This window comes from Leuresthes tenuis, unplaced genomic scaffold (assembly GCF_036924035.1).
Source record: "Leuresthes tenuis unplaced genomic scaffold, fLeuTen1.0.hap1 SCAF_20, whole genome shotgun sequence".
NCBI lineage: Eukaryota > Metazoa > Chordata > Actinopteri > Atheriniformes > Atherinopsidae > Leuresthes > Leuresthes tenuis.
Window position 1 is genome coordinate 11,301,903 of NW_027325374.1, and position 17,908 is coordinate 11,319,810.

Sequence of the window (17,908 nt, forward strand, 5' to 3'; positions counted from 1 at the left end):
ACGTGTCGACCCACAGTTCTTTCTTTTTATCTTTTTATGCCTTGAGAGGAGGTTGTGTCGTACCTTCTGCTGATTATTTCCATTTGAAAACTCAAATATTGTTAAGTCAATCTTCCCATATGGTTGTTTATGTCACCTCCCATCATCCATTGCTGAGATGGGCTGTGACTGTGATGCATTCAATATGTTTTTTTACATGAATAATTTTACCTTTTAAGTAAGCTTTGGTAAACTTTTAACACTGGAAAACCATGTGATGAAATGTGAAAATAGTCAAACTTGTTAATGATAAAATTCAGAAAATACCAATTAAAATGCTGATCATGTGTTTTAATGCATAAACTGGTCATATCATTCAAAGCTAGAAAAAACACACATTCTATGTTATCCCATTGCACCACCATGTGGCAAATAACATAAAAGTCTTTGGACTTTTTTCCACTATTTTGTTTTGATATTAGTGTTTATTTCTTTGCATTTGTTGTTGTTCTTTGTTTAATTCAGCAGCTGGTGTTCACTTGTGTGATGTGAGAATATTTATCACCAAGTTACACAAAAAAAATGTTTCTTCTAAACGTTTTTTTTTCTTTTCTTTTTGAGAGCCATTTCAAGAATGATGACTTAACTTCTGTGTAAAGCGAGCATCAAATAACATAAGCCGCCACGGTCCTCATGATAAAAAAAAAGAATACAGAAGAAATATAATAAACAAAAATATGAAACAATACAGTGTTAACTACTGTTATAACAAAATTATTTAAAAAAAATAGGATCGAATGGTGTCTACACATCCATCTGATCGCTATCTGATATGATTAATTCTTAAGAGAATTTTGAACATTGGGGGAAAAAAGTTTAATTATATTATCGAAAGCGAAAAATTAATACAATAATCTGTTAAACCTAAAAAAAAATCAAGATTTTATCCTGCATATCAAGAATATTCATATTATTAAGAAGAGACACTGATGATGTAAAAAGGGAAGGTGATTGACTAGGAACGTTTTCAAATGACATATGGTGTAACACCTGATGACAACAGTAAAATAGGAAAAGCTGTAGGTAAATTTAGAAAAGAAAGTTTGATGAATATGTCAGTGAAATGAGGGGAAAGGATAACCCGAAACAAGTTGAAAATAAAGTAAGATTAACCCAAACGAAAATAATAAAGCAAATGTAATAACGAATTTGGACAAATAAATAAAACACAAAAAAGGGCATACATATGTCTTTATGCCTTTTTATCAAATACTCTGTAAGAATTAGACTGCCTGTTTTCTGTTTATTGTTCATTAGAGCATGACAAATAAGAATTAAGTTAATTACAATCACAAAAGGTTAAACAGCGTGAACCTAAAAAAGAAAGTATTCATGAATACAAAACTTTGACAATAAAGGTCTTGGGTATATTCAGGTCTCTGTTCAGCGACTGCTCTCCACTCATTTGATTGGTTGTGGTGTTCTATCACATGACTAACGAATTCAGGAAGTGTTTTGGTTACACAAAGCGGAAGCGTATATTTCGCTGAACCTAAAAGTGTGTCTAGATAAATAATAAAACGCTTTTGAAAAGGGCTAAGACGGTCAGAAGTCAGTATCTGTGGCACGGACTGTGTAGGTTATCGTTTTTGGTAAGAGCCCCACGATGTTTTTGTGATTCTCGGTTGTAACATGTCGTGTTAGCAGACAATAGCATTGCTAACTCATCTCAACGTTATTGGAGACGAGCTTTAGCCTCGAGGCTAATTTACTGCTGTTGCCGTTTTTGTCCCCCAAGACGGTCAAAGTTTACAAAAGTAGGTTGAACAGGTTTTGTAGGTGGTTTGTTTTGAGTTCATGGCTGTTGTGTTTAAGATCAAAATGAACATCTAGGCTTTGTTTATTAAGAGGGTAAGGTTGACGCCATGAAGATGTCAATCTGAAGCTGGTGAGACAATTTATTTAAAAAGCTGTGTATAACGTCAGTTTCCTCTTTTGTGCTCTCATGTGTGTGCAAACGCTTTGACGTTTAATTAAACCGCTATTATTCCTGTGTTAGATCCGTCTTTTGAAGACGATGTTGATCTCAGTAGATAGTTGACGTTGTGAAGGCATTTACTTGTATTACACAAACAAATTACTTCAAATTAGCAGTTTTTTTGCCATCTTTTGCAGAACTGTGACCAATAAACAACAGTCCAAAATAGCAATATAGTCAGCAGTTGTACAAACGTTTTTTGAAGATAGTTTCCTAATGATCTCAGACGGCTTATTTCTGTACTGTCTGTTCTGTTACTCTTTGGTACACATGTATATGATGCCAATGGTTATACAGTTTAATGGCCACCATAACAGACTTACACATTTGTCAGACGGGCTCAAATTGGTAATTTAAGGCTTACTAGACTTACCTGCCTACTTGAGTATAATAAATAATCAGTCAGTTTTGTATAAGAAAACAATCATGGGTCCAGATCCGGGTGAACATCAGAAATTAATCACTTTCAAGTTAGGCCATGCTTTTGATTTATAACTTTGAGTAATCCTTCTCACACACAGAGCGAGTTGGGAAATCCACTTTTTTCCCAGCATTTTGTTGATCCAGATTGATTTGTAAAGAAATCGATGTTGAATAACTGCAACCCTGTTCAGAGGTTAATTACTGTGCGGAGTCAGTAGTGGCAGACATGGAATTTTTGGGTCTTTGACTGTGTGAGCAATAGATCTTCAACATGAACAAACACAGTGAATATTAAACATTCAGTGCTTCTTGTATTTGATTTTTCAAGGGAACCTGCTGCTCGCTCCGTCTGGTTTTTGGCACCAGGAGTACGACCTCTCTCACCATCAGTGCCTGTGTTGCCAAACTCGGCGACCTAGTGCCTATACATCACTGACCTTTAGTTTCACACCATCTCATCCACAACAGTCTCTGTCGATCGATGGCTGGGCGTGGAGGTGGAGCAAACAGGCCAAATGGTGCCGCAGCAGCAAACAAAATCTGCCAGTTCAAACTGGTTCTGCTGGGGGAGTCGGCGGTGGGAAAGTCCAGCTTAGTGCTGCGCTTTGTCAAAGGCCAGTTTCACGAATTTCAGGAGAGCACCATTGGAGGTAAGGGACAGAAATGCATTTCTGGACATTTTCCTTTAATGCTCTCCGCATATCAGTGTGTAGATCATGTCTCGCGATGTATGACAATTGATCTTAGTTGTGATGTGATACAAAAAAAAGTACGTAATTTTTTTATGACTCACTTTGGGAGACAAACATGTCTTTCATATTTTCTTTTCACAAAATCAGTCAGTTTTCACATGTAGAATGTTGTCTAAAATCAAGCGGAGGTGCTGCAACAGTGCCTGGAAAAACATTTCCATTTCACAGCAATTTTAATTGAAATGAATAACTTTTCTGTCAAAGAATCAGTGAAGAGATGAAAGATTTGAAGATGATGTCAGGTTTTTGTGTGATTGGCTGGTTTTGAGTCCCGAGTTCCACCTGGGCTCAAATGTAAGTGCCTGAACTCTGAAGGATCGTACCAGAGCTGTAATATTTGGGAACCTGGACCCATTCAGAACGTAGAAATGCAGGACCAAAGCCCATTCTGGAGATACGAATCGAGTCAGCACTGAAATAATAAATTAAAAATTAAAATTTTCAATTTTCAATCGCATCTTCTTGGCACGGCCTGCCTGAAGAGAATTCAACTGTAAGGTCCTCAAGATGGCAGCATGTGGACGCAGCAGCTCCTCTCAATCCCAACAATGTGGTGTATACATGTTTGTTTACCCTGACTTGACTTTAATTAGCTTTTTTTAATGGATTAAAAGATAGATGATTTTAATGTAATTCCACACTTGTGGTCAGTTTTGAAGGTCTAAACAGGCCCAGATGTGATGTGATGAGGTCACGGTTGACTTTGATCCACTCGCTGTACCTCAGACCCAAACAATATGATAAAAAATGCATAATTGAATGCACTGACGTACATGTTTCATTCCTCTTTAGCTGCATTCCTCACTCAGACTGTCTGTTTGGATGACACCACTGTGAAGTTTGAGATATGGGACACAGCGGGTCAAGAGCGGTACCACAGCCTGGCTCCAATGTACTACAGAGGTGCTCAAGCAGCCATCGTGGTCTATGATATCACCAACACAGTAGGTATCACTTGCAGGGCAACAAGTATTGTGAGGAATTCAGATTGTTCTCAAGCAGTAGCTGTTGTTGTTGTGGTGTAAGTTCAGGTGTTTCTAAAATGCTGTTATCTTTAGTCTAAAATCAGACCCGTGTGAGTGGTCAGACTTTAAGAGGTCATGCAGTTAAGTGAAAATGATCCACGAATGTTGAGAATGGTTTTAGTTTTCGATTCTTTGGGTGGGAACAATACTTATCAAGTTTGTGGCCTTTTTTTAGGACACTTTTGCGCGTGCAAAAAATTGGGTGAAGGAGCTGCAAAGACAAGCCAGCCCCAACATAGTGATCGCTCTGGCAGGCAACAAGGCAGACATCGCAAATAAGAGAGCTGTAGATCTTCAGGTATGATAATTCAATATGATTATCCAAAAATCTGATAGCCACAGCTGTATCTTGAATATGTTTTGCCATAGAATATTTTTAATCTCTGTTTGTGTGTCTCTGTCTGTCCTTTATGTGTAAATAATGGTTTCAGGAAGCTCAAGCATATGCTGATGACAACAGTCTGCTCTTCATGGAGACCTCAGCCAAGACTGCCATGAATGTCAATGAAATTTTCATGGCTATTGGTAAGTATTCTTGTTTGTCATATTCCCCTCCTAACTGCACCCACAGATCTTAGTATTTCAGTAGATAAGTGACAAAACCTGTCCTGAACACAACAAATGCAGATGGATGAAACAGTTGGGGAACAGCATGAGACCAGTGAAGTTCCCCAGGTGTCATGGAGAACTGTACTGAAACATATTTAAGTTTAGAGCGCAGACTCTCAGCTTCCATTAGAGGATTTTCACATCCAAACTGAAAGAATAGTTTAGAGTTTTAGCTCTTAAATATGAAGGGCTGTCTGCAGATTTAGATTCCCAGTATGAACTTTGCATTTAGAATCTATAGCTGTGAACCCACAACATGTAGTTAAAGGAGCTCTCAATGCAAGTTAAACAGGTCAACGAGGAACTTGGTGTCACGAAAAAAGACCTGGACCTTGAATGTGCCTTAAATGTGTTTACTTCTTATTCAGTTTTGCTGTCATTATGGCGCAGTCTCAGAAATATGTGGCACAGTCTAAGGTGTGGGCTGCTCTTGGTTGTACTACTGTACAGTTGTTGCTTCTTTAGCTGTGCTCAGAAATCTTTGCAGACATTTTAGCTTTGCCGTGGAGTGAAACTAAAGTCTAGTTCAGACTACATGATAATAAGCCAGACTTTTCCGCCTCAGACAAATGGCCCAGATCTGAGGCAGCTACGTCCGTGCTCATCAGTCTCTGGGTCAGCTGTGATCGTCAAACAGCAAAATAAGCAAACATCTAGCAGCCTGACAGAGAACATAGTGAAAGAGCTACAGTCTGCACAGAAAACTCAGAATTTGGTTAAATTAGGCGAGAACACCCACACTCCCTTGATGTTTCCAGAATGCAATGTCATGGGATGAGATCAATGCAGATGAACATCTGCACGCTACCACAATCCAGCCCTAAGCCTCAAGAACAGTTCTAAGCTGTTCGGGAGCAGCATTCTCGGCACAGATGAAACTAAGAACAACCTGTAGCCGGACAGGAACAAGAAAGTAGTAATGCTGAGTCACTGTTGTTTTTTTTAAATGTTGTTGTAGTTGTGGGAACAGAGAACAAAGGCAGCTGGATTCATTCTGATGTACTGTTGGAAGCTGTCATTTTTCATTACCCAAAACACACTGTGGTGTGAACCAAGCTGTTTTCATGGTAAAACGGTGGAATACTCTTCAGTTGTTGAGTCAATCACCCTGTCTCAGTGTGGTCGAGCTGCACTGCACTTGCTGAGGACAAAGCTTAAGGCCAAAATACCTGCAAGCAAAGGAAGGCAGATGTGGTACACAGCTGTCAAGGCATCACAAGATGGGAAATCTATTAATTTGTGATTCTCATGGATTGGAATGGATAACAGTCTATTTCTAGGTATAATCATTTGTAAACTGAGTCTAAATACAAATAGATTTCTAATGGATGTAAGTAACATCAAATTAAGTCGAAAATCTGCACTGTAAGCTCATATTTAGTATGTACGATAACCGCAGCTTCAATAGATACCAAAAGTTATATTAAGGGTTCATTTTTACAGGAATTGTTTGTTTTTTTCCCCCCACACCTCTCTGGCTGTAAACCAGTACTATGTTTAGTCTTTCCTTGAAATCAAAGGCTGTGATGCAATAGTTTGTTTTCTTACTCTTACTCTTTTTTTCTCTTTTTTTTTTTTCGTACTTCTGTATCCAGCAAACTGATGCAGTGACAACTTGTAACTCCTTATTTGGCGTTACACTGAGTTGTGTTTGAGAAAAGGCATTTAACATGAGATTATATCTGAAAAGTGTTCTGTTGCTGAGAATGTGTTATATCTCTGTGGTCATTCAGCAAAGAAGCTTCCAAAGAGCGATCCTCAGGCCGTCGCCGGACCAGGGGGGCGGACGAGGACAGGAGTGGATCTACAAGAAGCCAGCCCTCAGGGCCGCAGCAGCCAGTGCTGTGGCGGTCATTAATAAGTACAAAACCATGAACTTAGTGAATGAGCCGTGAACATCAGAACAGCGTGTAGCTAAAACCCAGAAAGGCAGGAGAGGGCAGAGCCGCCTGCCTATCTGGCACTTATCCTGAGATTACAGATGAGATTATCTGGATCCTCTTTGATTAAAGGAACTTTTAAAAAGAATCATAAGCTAGAGGGAATTGCTAGCATCCCTCATTTCTTCCCTCCTGTCCTTCCCCCATTTGTCTGTCTGTCTGTCTTCAGCCTCTGTCTCAGATGATTGAATCCTGTTTGACTTCACTTTTTTGAAGCGTGATGCTGAGGTGTTTTACCATCGTCTCTGAGCGTGTATTTATGGTATATACAGCATACAGTATGTATTAATACATGCACACACTGCATGTGTTGATATATACTGTAGACTTTTCTACTCCTTTCCCTCCACATTGGTCTTTATGGAAGTCACAAATCATCATCATTAATGCTTAAATTGCAAACAGCAGTAAAATAAAGCTTCTTCTTTTTATCATTTTAGTTTTACAGCATTTTGGCCCCATTTGCACCTGGTATTATTATGTGATAACTTATGTGTATAGTTGCATCTTGCTTTGCATTTTCACCTAGTTAAAAATGTGCTCTGGTTATCTGCCTGTACCGATTTCAGATTTGTTAGGTTAGAGACGCTGCGCATTTGAACATTATTCATTCCTACATTAGTTTTTGTGAGGGAAGACTTTATTTTTTGCTAACATTTGCAGCTGGCAGTTAGCCGTAGTTGGGTTGAGAGGACGATCGTGGCCAAAGTGTGAAAACTCAATTTACACCTTGCTGAGTTCCAGTCACAGCGTAAGTCACTATGGGCTGGCTGATGCTGGGCCCCTGTGCGTGCATTTACTCCCACGTTTTTCCTTACCGTGCCCTCTCCTCAAGGCATCCAAACACGGATCACCTTTTTGATTCCAGGTGCAAAGGAAGCAGTTATTTCTCCTGGATGAGACGCAGTTTTAAGGTACAGCTCAAAAACTTTGCCGGTCGAACGGGGGTCATGATTTGATAGTCCACACATCTGATGGTGTTTATGAATTGTGCAACGAAATGCAGTTGATTTCATTATTGTGTATTGATAACTGTAACACCAGAGTTGTTTGTCTTTTTTTAAAAGAAATGTGAAATAACTTGTAAATCTACAAAGTAATAAATAACATGCAAGACTCCCTTTGTTTTGGGTTGTTTTGCTGTGTTGGCATTTAAGGGCATTTCCAATGTTTTGTTTCTTGGGGGCATGTGCAGTCCAGGCTAAGTATTTTGACAGTAAGTCAATACTCTTCTTCAAGCTCCTTAGCATGTTCCATTTGAAACTGAATGGTCCATTTTAGGAAAATCATTATGAAACAGGAAAATCTAGGATCCTTTAAGTCAGATTGTTGTTGCAGTATGCAACAAGTGAAGACTTCTGAGATATGTAACGAGCCAGGAGGAGTGGTATCCATAAATCCAGATACTACACCAGGAGTGGGCTCTTTTTTTTTTTTTTTTTTCTCGTCTGTTGCTGTTTTTTTGTTTTCAAATATCTTCACCTGGTTAGAAATTAAAAATTTCGATTCAGCTTTTCTCTTTTTTCTTTTTTTTAAACATTTTTTTTAACAGAACATTCCTCTGAAATCTGGTCCTGCTGTCGTAACTTCAAAACAATTTTGAGTCCAGTCTAAATGCAGACAGTACTCTCTGCTAGAATAGGGTTAAATGCAGTATAGGCTGTTGTCGTCACTCGCTTAGAGATTAAGTGACACAATGCAGAATTTTAATTGAATTCAGAGGAGTTGGAGGGATTTTCGTCTGAAAATGTTTCAGGCTGGATCGACATGGTCAGAGGGAACTTCTGGGCTTCTGGACTTCTGTATTTTGCTCATATTTACACTAGATGGCAGCATTCACCCTTGATTCTTGTAACAAAGAGCTTGACACAAGGGGGTCTTTTTGAAAACGAGTGGCTGCTCATTTGCACGTCAAAAACAAGGGAAAAAAACCCACTGAAAGATAGAATGACTAGTCAAGTAACATGGAACATTAAGCAACAATTTTGATAATCCAGTAATTTTTTTAACGGTGCCACAATATTTAAGTGAAGAAAATGAGGAACTACACAGATAGCGATTACATTTGTATTCATGGTTATGTGTAAAAGGGGACAGATAAAGTAGATTGGTCATGCCAACAGGCACATGGTAAGATAATAAAAAGGCAGCCCTGCAGATGAATGGCACAGTGGTGGAGTGCTTCATTTGTGTTCACCTCATTACCCCGCATCTCATTTTAAAGCAATGTTCTTCTGGGGTAATGCAGCAGTTCATATCTCTGACCTTTTAATGGAGGTGCGTGGAGCTCATTGAGGTTTCAAGATTAGCTTCAGAAATATGCAATATGTATCAGCTGGTCTCCAAACTGATAAACCACAACATTTAACATTAAAGATAATGCATGTTTTATGTACTCTGGGCCCAAATGTATGCAGTCTGGTTACAATGAAGAGTTTGTGGTGCTATGGAGTTATTTGGGTCTGTTATTATTATATTATTGTTTTTACCACCTTATAACAACAACAGATGTTAATACTAATGGAATCAGTGGTAGAGTATATAATGGAGGGACATGATCTCAAACACAAACTGTATTAGTAGTTTACATTAACGTTCCAGTCTACGGCACTAATGCATCACAAGTGTTGAGAAAATAAGATTATATTTTTTTCAAAAAAGAGACTAAAAAGTTAAAAAAACAAATGTGGAAAACATGAGGAATGTGTGTTCACATATTTAGTTTAGAGATGTCAAAGTCACCTCCAGCAAGCGGCTCCATGTAATATTCCAGAAATACATGAGACATTGGACATTTTCCCCTTTAACAAATTAGAAATCTTTAAATGTACCATTCTAAAGTTCAGTGTAACACAGTCTAAATGACTGTTTTTAGCAGATTGGTGTTCACATTTTTTAAGTTACTCTCTATGCAGACAGAAAAAACTACAAAACCCATCCACATGTAGGGATTATTATGTGCTGGCATAAATCCCTCTTCCACTTTCACCAAAGAGGATAGGGTCTCGTTAGTATAAATTTCGCTAAGGAGTTAGTTTTATTTTCCGTTACGGTGTCCTACCCTAATTTATCTTTGATCTCATATTGGTTTTTAGACAAAATGTTTGCTTTTATGGGTCAGTCGGCAGCAGATTATTCATTGTTTTGGGAATCTCCATGTGTGCAAAATCCTCAATTTTTCTCCTGTCTGGAATTTACCTCATATATAATGAAAACTTTACACATTTATATTGAATTTCAGTGATATTGCACAGTGTGACAGGATGTTAGAGAAAAGATTTAAGTTACTCAGCAAAGATCACTATCTTATTGATACATTTTCATGTCAAAATCTTTCCTAATAACGGGGCAGTACTGTGACAAAAACAGGATCAATGATGCAAGAAGAGACACAGGTTAGGAGGTTGACCAGACAGGAATGTAATCGGATCTTTGAAACATGTTAAAAGATGCATGAAGCACTATGCATGCCCTCATTAATGCAGTGCAAATGTTAGCACAATATGCCTGTGAACTTTTCACTTGAGAATGAGTTAATAAGCCAAAGATCAGTTTGATTATCTAATGCTAGTAGTTTGTTATCCAAATGTTATCCCCGAAAATTAGAAAATTCTGGACAAGAAGGGAAAAAAAATGGAAGAAGTCACAAAAAAGCATCAGATTTCTAAGAGATTCCCATAGGAATGAATGGACTGATTAGCAAATATATAGAGACCTTTGTGGAAAGCAGGAAAGTGGTTAGGTTTAGGAAAAGGGTTCAAATAGAGGTTCAAATCTATCTTTCCACCATTTCTCAATTTTACCACCTTTATTGAAAACTTACAATGTTTTAGTCTGTGGACCAATGTAGATTTTAGACATTATATTGTGGATTTGGGTTGTTTAACCTAATTCAGTTATTGCTCAGCTTCTGTGTTACAAAATGATTGCATCTCTCTTTTTTTTAGCATCTCAGATTTTCTTGTAAAAGTCTGTTGTGACAAGAACAATTCAAGGAAGTTAAACAGTCATAAACACTTCTATTTGACAGAAGAAGAGTGCCTTTCTGTCAGGCTATATATAAGTTATCTCTGCAAAACAAACCAGCCAGCAACCCTAACATTATGGATTTTTAAACCAGTTCTGAAATACAGATGTTCGCCCGAAATATTCTTTTCCCTCACAGATCCTCAGAAGACTCACCCTTGATGTAAATGTTAAGATTTTGACTGTGGAAATTGGTGTACACTGTCTTTTATCGTGTCAGACTTATTTTTGAGATTATGATGGAAGTAAACAATGTACATTAAATCCATTACAGCGAATTGAATACACAAACACACACATAAAGGCACACAAAGTCTCAGAGATATGGTAGCATTTCTGCCAAAAGCAAGCGGGCGCTCTGTTCACAGTAAATGATTTTTCATTTGTTGAGCTGTCAGTCAAGATGTGTTCTGTCAAAAAAGAAACTCATTTCATGCTTGGCCTCTGTGAATCATAATGGCATGAGAGCTGGACTGAAATCGACTGTGTTTAGAGCGGGAGATTTGCACAATAATGGAAATAAGGCCTGAAAATGTATTTTCATTTTGTTCCACTGTTTTCTTGTTCCTCTTATTTTCCACTGAAACTGGTAATGTGGCTAAATAGTTCCTGTTGTCATAACAATGAGGATGTACCTTTGGTAACTGTAAATGTGTGTTTTTGTTTGGCAAACCGAAGGAGCATTTTTATAGCATAGCTAAGTTCCAAGAGAGAAAATACTGGCTCTGATAAATTCCCTCTATCTTCCCAGACAGAGAAAAATGTCATTAAATACCAAGGACATGGGGACGCGGTATCTGGACTTTATTCTGTGGAGCAGTTAGAGATTTCTGCTGATAGCCATCAGATGTGTGATATGGTCCAATAATTGCCTCTTATCTAAAATTAAACATCTAACTGTGTTGCCTCCGGTTGGGAGCCTAGAGAAAAAAGGAACTGCATATGCAGTTGTTGAGGGTGTAGTCATTTTTAAATATCTGTCTTAATGTTGCCTTTATTTACCAATCGTATGCAGAACTAGCTAAACATTCACATTGTCTCAGGACCACATATCTACTCAAGTTTTAAAATGATAATTTTTGGATACTATAACATTTCTTGGTTATTGGGATTCCCATTACTTTGGGAGACGAGCATTAAAAAGCATCAAGTCTCCCAGTTTTTCCAAGTGCTGCATCAGCATGGTTTATCTTTTAACGTAGACAACAGCACAGCTGATGAGGGGGAGATGTTTAGCAGCCTCACACTCCTGCCAGGATCCAGATTAATTTGAAAAAAAACATGATCTGTTAAGTTTACACAAACTGCAACATTTGTATTGTTTTATTTGAACATTTACGCATAAAACCTATGACATATGCATGTTTTCACATCTGTCCTGGCTTTCAAATAGCATTTACAATAATGACCCACAAATCCAAAAAAAGTTTTTAATGACCCCAGCAGTTGATTTCAATAGTCGTGTTTCAAACTTTGTCTTTCGTGAATCACCGGCATCTTGTTCCTGAGAGCATTCCTGAGAAAAACTCAAGTGGACTTATGTGACATTGAACCCATAGGACAGAGTGTCTCCATCTTACCTCGAGTGCATCACGATCTCATTTTTATCACTCCTATTTCTGAGAGGACTTAATCATCTTTCACTGTCAACTTGAGCCTGGTAAGATGGATTTTTTAAAATGCTCTTTAACTCTGAACATGTTTATGTACAATAAGCAGTTTTGAACATTTTTGGCCTTTCAAAAATCTTTAAAGGCCAATAAAGACGCTCGTCTTTCCAATAAGTGCTGTGCACCTTCTATCCATGGATGTAGTTGGTTTTTCAATCTCTTCATGATCAGCTCTCATTGGAGCAGTCTCTCAAAGGTTTTTTCAACAAGGTGTACTTTATCCTCTCTCTGTAAACCTAATCTCTAAAAAGTATCCTCAACTCCTATTTAAGAATTTAAGTCAACTGAGGCTGTTCAGTGTAATGCCTTGTTTTTCTGGACAGTACAGGGAAGCAGAAGCTCCAGAACATCATATCACTGGAGGATAACAGTTTTGTTAGATCATTTCCCTTGATGAATGTTAACAAAGCATTAGAGTGTTGCACCCTTCCAAAATGATTTTGTGTGTTAATCGGTGCCGCTCTTGTGGCCCATTTTGGCTGAGGTACTGTAACAAAGTCGTCCCATGGTTTTTTTTAAGGTGTTAATTTCTTGACACGGTTAAATGCAGCACATTCAGCCACGGGCCTCAGTCTGAGGTCAGCACCTGTAAATAACCCAGCTGCGCTTTACTAAAACACTTACATCACTTCCTGGTTGGGTTAAGACAATAAAATGACTTCAGTAGGCTTAAAAATGATCATGGTTAGGGCTAAAGTACCTTCTTTTAAAGTATGAACATTTGAGGAAAAAACACGTCCCACTCCAGCTCCCATCAATGACACAAATCCAACTCATCAATCATGGAAGAATCACGACTTCTTCCCTGGAGTCCTGAGTCTGTGGCTGAAAGTGAGACTATACTTCTTACTTTAATAGATTTATAGCAGTCTATTTAATTCCAGCTTCTTTTTTTTCTCTCAAGACCAAGGGCATCAGATAAAAATCCCCACTGATCAATTTGAAAGCTTGATTAATAGTTTAATTTTCTTTAAAAAAAAATAGCACAAAAGAGCCCATCTGAACCTCATCAGTCCAGAAGACATATCCTTTTCATTTCTGTCACATTGAGCAAAAATAATTGTTACTTTCTTAGCCTGTGTTTTTAGATGGCTTAAATGCAATCAGTTGATATAAACTGATATTTTAACTGTTTGCAAATGTTTAATATCAATTAGTCACATCTTTTGAACAATAAATTACGTACATTTTATGTGATCAAAATGCTGCCGTACTGGACATACAATTAAACCCACAAACTGTAAAATTTAGTCAGAGGGGGAATATTTTAGTCGAGCTGAAATACTCTTCACAGATGAGAGTTACTCTGTTCCAAGCCGTGAAGTGCAGCCTCTATCCCGCTCCAGCTTCCACAATGGCGCCATTCTTCCCTTTTACATACCCATCTCTTTTTTAAACTAGCCACTGAAATTCTTCTTGTGGCATCTCATCAAACTTTAAAGTCAAAAGACATTGTCAGTACATAAAAAGGGGGGAAAAAAGAGCGTTGCCATGGTGACCAGGTTAAACTGACGTTGTGGCCAGTTTTCTTGATGATTCTGAGTGGAACGGAATAAAAATGTCCTTTAATGAAAGCACTCAAGATGATGGCAGAGCCGAGAGCTGTTATTAAGTCTGATGCTGGGAGCATGATGATTGGACTCGAGTCTTCGACTTCATATAAATGGAGCTCCCAAATATTCCCTTAATCTAACCTTAACAACAGGAGGCTGATTCTACTTTGATGGAGGCATCCATTCTGCACATAGACGTGTGTACATTTGTGTTGTTTTCATATCCTCACTGAGAGGTGAAGACATCGGGAGCATTGACACGTTACACCCTTGTCTCTGAATGTATGCGCATACAAACACATGTGCTCCATTATTTTTAGGACGACTACCTTGTGGCGAGGTCAAAGCAGGGTGCCAAAAGACTTCAATGCGAAGGACATAGCTCAAACTCCAAGTATGTTTCCACCATGCATCCATCACCGTCTGGCTGACAGCTGATCCAAACACACACCATCCGACTGGCTGTAGCACACACAGGCATGTGCCCGTGTCACTGTACTCCCAGATACGTCTGCAGGCATCTGCTTTTGAACATAGCCCAACAATGTTAATGAGGTGGTCTGATGGTTGTGGGATGGGGGAATGGTGGCTGGTGATTGGACTTAAGCACAACCTAAAGGTAGAGGGGAGTGTGACATGTCAGATTGAGACAATATTGTCCTGTGACCCCTCAAACTATTCATCTTCCGGCATAAGGCCATTATGTGGTTGGAGGTTTAGTGGACATGTTTATAGACATTTGTTAGCATTATTTTCAGGTCGTGTAAATGACAGTGGCTGTTTTAAAGAGACTGAGTGCATTCAGAAATTCACTTTCACTGTTTTCACTGAATGAACAAATGCTACAACACAGATATTTTGTGTACACAGCAGGCAAATGTCAACTATGAGAACTGAACACAGGGACATTTCTAATTGATTAGTTTATTTATTCAAAGGAATAGACAACTATTTTAGTCTGTTTTACTGCATTCTGTTGTCAGTATACAACACAAAGTGTATGCTAGGAACAGGAGGAGAGACGTTTGCAAGAAGTGGGGTTTTAAATGCTAACCATTTGCATTGTGGGAAATATAGGACGTAATGTATGAGGCGATCAATCCATATTGCAAAATAGAAATTCTACATATCTCAGCCATTGTTGCCTCACTTTTCAAAATATGTTTATTCCAAAACATCCAATCAGAAATAATCAAAATCATCAAAAATACAAATGTGAAAAATCCACACTGAGTAAAGTTTATCAGGTTTCTAAACAACTTATGTAGATTTTAACACTGTCTTCAAGATAATGGCCCCTCTTTATCAAATAAAAAAATAAAATCTCTCAAATAACTATGGCTATTTTATTGTTTATTTACTTCATAGAACACGAACTGTTTGCCTTCTAAAACTACATTTTATTTCATAATATATACCCGATGGAGGAATGAACGTTGCTGATCTTCTGTTTTTTTCTTCTTCTATGTGCATCCTTTAAGGTTTGAAAAAGAATCTCTGACGCGCTTTTCGCGTTGAGCTTATGACATTTTTTCAATTAACATGTTTTTTTCTGTTTTTTTTTTCTTCTAATTCATGGGCTATATTTTGGTTTTATTGCACAACAACCCGAGGCAATCAATTAGTCATTCAAATAAGAAAAAGCTTTAGGAATGCTCCGTTTTCCTCCACATTTCTACTGTACAAAGTTTCTGTTCATTTCACCGTTTTACATGTCAAACAACCTCACGCGGCGCTGCCTCCAATCCCCCCCGCTCTGTATTCACACCGACTGATTTCATTTGTGCTTCTCTCTCTCTCTCTCTTTCTCTTTCTTTTTCCCTCTCTCTCTCTCTTTCTCTCTCTCTCTCATCCCCGTGCGCAGTGATTTGGTATCTCTGTCGCACAGGCGGCGGCAGTGGCCCAGCGCGCGCACATTACGCGCGTGGTTTATCTTTCCTTGACTTGCTCGCGGGACTGAATCGCTTAACAGGCAGCTGAGCTCGCGCTGTAATCTGTGACAGCTGGAAATGGACATCGGCGACGGAGGAGCTGAGCAGCCGTCTCACACAGGTAGGAAAATCATTTCAGTATTTACATTCCGGGGTTGGCTTTTATCCTAACTGGTTTAGGAAACGTCCGGCTGTTTTTCTTTGTTGACTAAGTGTTTCTAGAATGTCTTTGCCATTTGAAAGAAATGCAACGCTTTCAATATAAACTGCCACGAACGAGGGGGCAACTTTCTACTCATAATTAAACTCTGTCTGAACGACAGTGTATGTAGATATGTGTTGTCGCCCTACTTATCTACATACTAATCTTACACATATTACGCCTGTGTTCCTATACAGCTGTGGACACTTTACAATGAAAATAAAAGTTAACATATTTATTAGTAGTGGCTTATTTGCTGAGAGGGTTGTCTTTGAATACTATTTGAGGAAGATGCAAACAGTTTTCCTTTGAAATTAAAGTATTAGCCCAGCTATTGCGAGTGTAATGCACAAATATATATATATATATATATATATATATGAGGTACTAAAATGACGTATTCTCATCACTGGTTATACTGGCTGCTTTAGTCATATTTAAGGAGAAATTAGGTCTTGACATGACTGTGTGTGTGTGTGGATGGATGGATGGAGGTAAATGGCATCACTAGGGTGGTGAATAAAGAAGACTGTGTATATTATATGTGCTTGCTTGCGCAGATTCTTCGTGTTGAAGCCTGTGTTAGACATATCAGATTAGGTTTAACTGCAGAATTTTAGGCTGACAATTTATTACATTTCTTAGTTTCTTACACTGTTCTTAGTGTGCCTTCTTTTTTTTTTCTTCCACATTTGATATTTTCAAGAACCATGAAAACACTTTTTTTTCTAGTAATCGTGTTAGGTGTTAGGAGCTACTGTAGCCTCGGTTGTTACTCTGTGTGGGAAGTACCTGTGAAATGCAGGTAAAAGAATCGCTCAAATTAAATGACTGCGTTGCCTGCATTGTTCGACTGTATATGGGGACTTGACGTGATATTCACATGTCTTGTTCAGTCATACATTTCATGAGACCAAGCTGTACGAACATCAACAAGCAACATGTAGCTGCTGACATGACTGAATAGTTAGCATTTTGCTTAAAAAATAGAAAATCCCAACTAATTCTTACATATTTTTTTTAAATGATATGTAAGTGTCTTGGGATATCTAGTCTTAAAGTTGATTCAACCAACTAGCCTCATCTTCTACAACTCGTGTGAAAACGACTAATTTCATTGCATTTGATGGAGAGATGGCGCATGGACAAAGGAAAATCCCCTGCTATGCACACGTGTTTGCTTACTACGTCATTCAAAATGCTGAAACTCTCCATGTGTCACCTTTCAGTATAGTTTATATGTCTTCCCATAGATGTTTGTGTCGCCCTGTCATTGCTTTGAGTGCTGGCTTGTTGTACTCATCTGCTGCTCAATTCAAGCAGAAGAGACACACTTAAACACCCCACACTGGACACATAACCATGTTCTGCATCCTCTTTAAGTGACCTTGCTCTCCTTTGTCACCCTCTGCGGCAGCTTCAAACCTAAACCTAAACCAAATGGTGGCCTCCTTGTCTGCCGAGCACAGCCATTGAAATGTTACTTCCAACTGCTCTGAAGCATTTTCGCAGCAAACAAAACATCCTTGATTCATCAAATCTCACATCTCTTACTGCCCACTCCCCAGAGTGATGCTGTAATTTTCACTAGCACTCCTCATGTGTGCAACTGGGAGAGTTTGCAATTTTTATTTTATTTTTTTTGTGGGATGTGTGATTCTGTTGGGCTTTTAGGTTTGTATACAGCTGGGCCAGAGTCACACTCCTCACTCTCAGAAGACTGAATCTCTACAGTATATTTCACAGAGAGATAAGCTCAC

General features: G+C 38.4%; 2 protein-coding genes across 4 annotated transcripts in view; both read left to right on the plus strand.

Annotated features, from left to right (window-relative positions):
- The first annotated feature begins 1,475 nt into the window (after positions 1–1,475).
- Positions 1,476–7,922, plus strand: LOC140278184 (ras-related protein Rab-5C-like). 3 transcript variants are annotated; one of them, XM_072373122.1, is made up of 6 exons: positions 1,476–1,631; positions 2,769–3,090; positions 3,985–4,136; positions 4,393–4,515; positions 4,649–4,742; positions 6,560–7,922. In XM_072373122.1, exons 2-6 carry the CDS (start codon positions 2,922–2,924, stop codon positions 6,682–6,684), a joined length of 663 nt encoding a protein of 220 aa, XP_072229223.1. In that variant the 5' UTR covers positions 1,476–1,631; positions 2,769–2,921; the 3' UTR covers positions 6,685–7,922. The 3 variants fall into 3 exon arrangements, with proteins under 3 accessions (XP_072229223.1, XP_072229225.1, XP_072229224.1); XM_072373124.1 differs by having other exon boundaries at positions 2,909–3,090; XM_072373123.1 differs by having other exon boundaries at positions 1,476–1,614; positions 2,909–3,090.
- Positions 7,923–15,984: 8,062 nt separating this feature from the next.
- LOC140278237 (zinc finger protein 385D-like) overlaps positions 15,985–17,908 on the plus strand; it is a 74,954-nt gene continuing 73,030 nt past the window's right edge. The window contains exon 1 of the mRNA XM_072373196.1: positions 15,985–16,067. Coding sequence (XP_072229297.1) covers positions 16,025–16,067 — 43 coding nt within the window. The 5' untranslated portion in view covers positions 15,985–16,024. The remainder of the gene's footprint in view (positions 16,068–17,908) is intronic.

Excerpts from the sequence above, each read along its gene's own strand:
- LOC140278184 (XM_072373122.1), top strand. The coding sequence starts at position 2,922 with ATGGCTGGGCGTGGAGGTGGAGCAAACAGGCCAAATGGTGCCGCAGCA. Across the intron at positions 4,137-4,392 it reads TCTATGATATCACCAACACA|GACACTTTTGCGCGTGCAAA; the intron begins GTAGGTATCACT and ends GCCTTTTTTTAG. Across the intron at positions 4,516-4,648 it reads AGAGAGCTGTAGATCTTCAG|GAAGCTCAAGCATATGCTGA; the intron begins GTATGATAATTC and ends TAATGGTTTCAG.